Here is a 5,870-nt window from a genome sequence, read left to right as displayed (position 1 = left end):
GCCTGACCTCTGATCTAAATTCAGCCTTCTTCAGACTGCTTCTTCCCTCCCATTGAGCCACACTCTGCCCCACCCCTCCCCTGGCTAAGGACAATCATCACCTGGGCCTCAGCTCAGGTGTCCCCTCCTCCAGGAAGCCTTCCTAACTCTCTGTGCTGAGTCAGGAATCCCCTCTGGGCTTCCTAAACCCCTAGGCTCCCCCGTCCCAGCCCTGCCAGCTGTGGGTCATCACTGCCTGGGGACTGGTCTCTCTCCCCCTCTGCACTGTGAGCTCCAGGAGGGCAGGGCCTGACTCTGACATCCCTCATGTGTCTCTGGCCCCACACAGCCCTGGTTCAGCGTGGAGCAGAGTTCTGGGAACCTATTCCTAGGTGAAGAGGGAGGGTGGGAGGGAGGAGAACTACCACCCCCTGCTCTGTCCCATCAGCCGCACTTCAAGAAGCTGATGCGCCGGAAGTGGCTCAGCAGCCCGGAGGCCCTGGATGGCATCGTGGGCACGCTGGGCGCTCAGGCCCTGGCACTGCGCCGGATGCAGGACGAACCTTACCAGGTGCGCCTGCCTGGGGGTGGGGGTGGGGAGAGCAAGAACGCTCCTGCTTGGGGCGACCTCCCTTCCAGATGGGGAGCGGCCCCCGTGGGTGGAGGAGGCGGCGCCCTGCCCGGGGTGTGCGGGGAGGCGTGCCCGCGGGGACTGGGGTGTGGGGCGGGGTGCAGACTGGGTGGGGGCCTCTGAGAGTGGAGGTTGGGGAATGGAGAGAGGCTGGGGGCCGGTAGGGGTGTCCACCGGCTGATCAGGGGTCGGGGAAGGCATGATCGGGCAGGGAGGGGGTGGGGGCTGGGGCTGGGCGCCCTGCGGGAGGGGTCCCCGTTGGGTGCCCCCGGTGGGCGCGCGCGGGTGGGGGTTGGTCCGGCGCGACTCACACCCCTGGGGTCCCCCCTCCTCCGCCCGCAGGCGCTAGTGGCCGAGCTGCACCGGCGGGCGCTGGTGGAGTACGTGCGGCCCCTGCTCCGCGGGCGCCTGCGCTGCAGCTCGGCGCGGACCCGCAGCCGCGTGGCCGGGAGGCTCCGGGAGGACGCGGCGCAGCTGCAGAGGCTGTTCCGGCGGCTGGTCAGTGCGGGCCGGGCGGGGCGCGCAGAAACCGGGCACAGCTCGGCTTCCGAGAACCCCAGGACTCAAAGGCCGGGGGTGGGGGGGACGGGGGCAGGGCCTCGCCCAGCTTTTGGTCCCTGGCAACAGTTAACACTGTGATGCGTACCCTTTGCGCGTAAAAATCGGAGAGCTCGCCTCGGGGCGCTTTCCTCGGCTGCGAAAGGAGGAGAAGGGTCCCCATCGACTGCGGCGGGGATTAGATCAGTTATTCCTAAGTGCTTAGGACGGTCCCTGGCACAGAGTGAACAGTCCCTAAACATGAACTACTGCTGCGTGCATAAACAGAAGCTAAATGCGACACTCGGAACCCTAACATCGCCAAGCCCAAGAATTTAAAATCGCCAAATCTTATTTGTACTCAGTTGTATTGTGCAGGACTGGAAGGGCCTCGCTCAGACGCTATTCCAGAAGTTTCTAGCGTGGAGTCCTTGGAATGTTTGTTTTGGACAAATTTTTGAGAGAATTGTAGATTCGCATGGGGATGTAGGGAAGAATGCGGAGCGCTCCCTCGTACACTTAATCCGATTTCCTCCCAATCGGAACATTTTGCGAACTTGGAGAAGGTTTTGAGGGGTGTCCCTGAGTCCCACATTAGCTCGGGAGGCTGAGGCAGGAGGATCGCTTGAGCCCAGGAGTGTGAGGTTGCTGTGAGCTAGGCTGGAGGAGATTACAGGGAGGAGATTACACTATGGATTTTTCCTTCAAATCTGGCTGCGGTCTGTTTTCTGCGAGGTTTTACAAAAGGGGAAACTGAGGCCAGGAGGGGCAAGAGCAGGCAGGCGTAGGGAGAGGGTGTGGCTTGGGAGGGGGACGTTGGGGCGAGGATGTGAGCTCGGGGCCCTCCCGCGCAGGAGTCGCAGGCGTCGTGGCTGGACGCCGTGGTGCCCCATTTGGCCGAAGTCCTGCAGCTGGAAGACACGCCCAGCATCCAGGTGGAGGTGGGCGTGCTGGTGCGCGACTACCCAGACATCAGGTGAGAGGCCCGCCTGCCCCAGCCTGGCCGAGGTCTCCCCGCGTCCTTGGCAGAGGTCCCTGCGTTTCCTGCCTCCTGGGCGAGGGAGGGAGGCGGTGAGCGTGTCTGACGGCCGTTTCCTGCTGGAACCAGGGCATTATTAATACGATTTCCCTCCTTCTCCTGCCGCCTCCGCCACCAGGGCTTGCAAACAAACAGGCGGTCACAGGAAGCCCAGGGCAGGGGGGCGAGGGCCGCCCGGCGGCAGGAAGGGCCGGCCCGGCAGGGGAGGCGCGGGCGACACGGGGACACGCACGGGCACGCGGGCGCACACGCACTGGGACAGCGGCTGGCTCAGGCGCCATTCAAATCCTGGTGGGCCACTTCCTTTCCATGTGGCCTTCTCTGAGCCTCAGTTTCCTCATCCGTTCCATGGGGATAATAGTACTCTCTTCATGGGGTTATTGGGGGAATTCTTCATCATCATCATCATCATCATCATTGTCGTCGTGGTCGTCGTCATACACAGCAGTAACAATACCAGTTCTTGCTCCTTGAGTTATTTCAAACCTAAATAAGCGTCTTACATGTCCATTCCATAAGAGGCATAATTAAGGTTATTTTAGAAAATATATGTAAGTAACTCATCCGAGGCATGCAGAAACTAAATAGCTCCTCTCAAATATCACAGCTAGCCAGTTGCAAAGCTGGGACTTGAACCCAGGCAGCAAACTGGCTCCAAAGCCAGTGCACCAGACGAGACCACCACCCCACCACCCCACCCCACCATCTGTGAGCTCTGGTGCTGGCAGCGGTGGTGGCAGTGGCAGGCGCACCGCTAGTCCCGCAGCGCTATTCGGGCTGACTGGTATTTTGTACTCAGATGCAAAACCCCACGGAAACAAGGACGGAGGCATGAGTGGGTTTATGTTCCAGGATCGAGGGTGAGGGTTCTGGAACTGATTCAGGATGGTCAGTTCTGGTTCTGGGGCATGGGGTCATGTCCTTGGGAAGGCACAGAGCCCTGGAGTCCTAAGGGGTCCCCAGGGGTCCCAGTATTCCTGCTGGGTTGGAGTTCCTGAACTGGAGTCTTGGATCTCAGACCAGAACTTGAACGTGAAGCTAAGTTTGAGAGTTCTCTACCCGGGCTGGGAGGAGCCGTTCCAAAGCTGAGTTTGGGGGCCCCGTTTTGGAGCTTGGTTGAGCTGGAAGGTTCTTGGGCCATGTTTCGCATGACTGTTATGGAGCTGTGGGGATTCCAAACCTGGCATATGGGAAGATGAAGACACTGGGCTGGGCTGAAGGTGGCAGGGAAGACCCCAGAGCTCTGTTTGAAACGAATGTTCTTGAAGGGAAATGTCGGGCTCACGATCTTGAGTTCAAACATGGTGGCGGTTCTGGAGTGTTTTGGATCCGAGATCTGGAGCTGAGGTGGGGGAGAAGGAAAAGGTCCCAGTGTGTTGGGTTTAGGGGCAAGGGTTGCAGAATGGAGCTGGTTTGGGGCATGAAGTTTCTGGTTGGAATGAGGGTCCCCAAGGTGAGTTTTCGTCCTGGAGTGGAATTTCGGGGAAACACGATTCTGGGAATGAGATGGGGGTGGAGTGAGTGTTCCAAGGTCAACTTTGGGGATGAAAGTTCTAGAATGGGCTCTAGGTTGAGAAGTCTTGATTTGAATTTTGGGCGAGGGTTCTAACACTGCAGTGGCAGGGAAGCTTCCAGACCTGGCCTTGGAGTGAGGCAAGAGTTAGGGTGGAAGTGTGGGTGAGCCCCGCTGGCGAGTTGAGTGACGATTGTAGAGCAGGTCTGGGATGAAAGTGAAGATGAAATTAAGGGTTTGCTGCAGAGCGCAGAGCTTAAATGGCCCCGATGGTACCAGGATGGAAATTTAGGAGTCGTCCGAGCTAAGATGGGGGTGAAGACTGAAGGTTCATTTTCATCGGGAGCTGAGGTTTGGGGTGAACAGGAAGATTTCAGTGCTGGGTTTGGAGGGGAGCATTCTGGCATCGACTGTAGGTGGAGGGATTTGGAAGTGGCTGGAAGCGAGGTTTTGGAGGGGAGCTGGGATGAGGTGAGGGTCTGGGACCGGGAGCTGATTCCAGGGAAGGACCTGGGGGGAGGAAAGGGATTCCAGAGCTGAGGCAGGTTCTGGGAGGGGCAGGGGTCGGGTGGAGTCAAGCACGCCCACGCCCCTGTCTGTTCTCGCCCCCAGGTGCAAGCACGTGGAGGCCCTCCTTGACATCCGGGGCCTGCGAAACACGACTGCCCGCCAGGAGATCCTGGCTGTCGCCCGGGACCTGGAACTCTCTGAGTGGGGAGACCTGTCACCCCCTCGGGACCGTGCCTTCTTCGCAGACATCCCCATGCCCCGCGCGTCTTTCTGCCTCAGCCTCCCTCTCTTCCTGGGCTGCCTCCCCGTCTCCCGGCTGGCCAGGCCCAATCTGGCCTGTCTGCCCCGGCCCAGGCCTCCGTCTCCGGCTCGGCCCCGGGCCCGACGCTGAGGCCCCTCCCAGCCCTTGACCTGGGTGCCCCCATCTGCTGCTGACAAGCCGTCCTCGAGCGTGGCCTCCTCCTGACGCCTGGCCCGGGACTGCAGACCCCTGGGATGGGAAGACCCTTAGAGGTCTTCTCACCCAACCCCGAAGTCAGAAGGGAAACAGAGGCCAGAAGGAACGAGGACTTTCCCAAGGCTAGGTAGCCCGTTCCCAGCACCCCCATTCCCGCCACTGCCCAGTGTGGTAGGTGGCGTTCTGGAAGGCTCTACAGAAATATCCCAGCGCCGCCCCCCCCTTTCCCCTCACCTCAAGGTCTGGCCCAAATCCAATGTATTAAGGAATGTTCGATACTTAGAATAAAGAGGTTTCTATTTAACACAAGGAAGGGCTGAGTCCTGAGTGTGTGGAGGAGGAAGGGCCGGGGCAGGGCCCAGGGCCAAGGGCTGCTCTCACGCCCAGGGCCGGGCCGGGCTCCAGCTCTTGGGCAGGGCAGTGGAGGCTGCGTAGGGCCAGGAGCGACCGGCCGACCCCTGTGTGCAGAGACTCGGGGCTGTGTGGCTGCGACGCAGGCCCTTGGCCTCTCTGAGCCAGGGACCCTCAGGGTGTCAGCCCCAACGTGCCTGTCCTTTCCTGGGCCTGGCAGTTCCATCTTGGCACGCCCTCCCCATCCATCCTTAGCCGGGAAGCCGTGTCAAGAGAGGAAGGAGGTTGGGGGCAGGGCTGGCGGCATCTAGGGCGCCCTCCTGGGTTGACGCAGGAAAATCTCAGGGTGGGAAAATTTCCAGCCTCTCACCCTCAGCCCCGCCGGATCCTGGTCCCCACGGAGACCTTGAGGTCATCCCCCTGCTGACCCCTGCCCCTCCGGCCTGGGCTGGACAGCACATGATGGATGTTTCCTGGCTTGTGGGCTTTTTTGTTTTTTGTTGTTTTTTTGTTTTTCCTGAGAAGTCAGAAAGAGGAGGCAGCCCAGGGTCAGCACTGTGGCTGGGGCTGGAATCTCACGTGTGAACTCGGGGAGGTGGAGGCTCCGGACTCTCAGAACCTCAGGGCTGTGTGACCCTGGGCAGGAAGCTGCCCCTCTCTGGGCTATGCTTCCGTTCCTCCCTGGGGAATTGCTTAACCTCTCTTTGTGCCCAGGCCCGAGTTAGATGTCTAGAGGATGTACCTCCAAAAACGACACTTTCGATGTCGTTGATCTGCAAAAGAACAAGGGAAGAGTAGAAGAATTCTCTGCAACGATATGTTGCAGTCTGTAGGCATTTAATCAAAATGCGTT

The 5,870-nt window shown here is 60.0% G+C and overlaps 1 protein-coding gene across 1 annotated transcript in view; it reads left to right on the top strand.

The window, feature by feature from the left end:
* The window catches only part of EXOC3L2 (exocyst complex component 3-like 2), a 26,370-nt gene extending 21,428 nt beyond the window's left edge, over positions 1 to 4,942 (top strand). Inside the window, exons 7-10 of the mRNA XM_012653304.1 lie at positions 428 to 550; positions 953 to 1,108; positions 2,002 to 2,123; positions 4,312 to 4,942. Coding sequence (XP_012508758.1) covers positions 428 to 550; positions 953 to 1,108; positions 2,002 to 2,123; positions 4,312 to 4,600 — 690 coding nt within the window. The 3' untranslated portion in view covers positions 4,601 to 4,942. The remainder of the gene's footprint in view (positions 1 to 427; positions 551 to 952; positions 1,109 to 2,001; positions 2,124 to 4,311) is intronic.
* Positions 4,943 to 5,870: the final 928 nt, after the last annotated feature.

Source organism: Propithecus coquereli, unplaced genomic scaffold (assembly GCF_000956105.1).
Source record: "Propithecus coquereli isolate 6110/MARCELLA unplaced genomic scaffold, Pcoq_1.0 Scaffold42, whole genome shotgun sequence".
Taxonomy (NCBI): Eukaryota; Metazoa; Chordata; class Mammalia; order Primates; family Indriidae; genus Propithecus; species Propithecus coquereli.
The sequence above is the reverse complement of the archived record's forward strand: the minus strand, read 5'-3'. Positions and strand labels throughout refer to the sequence as shown.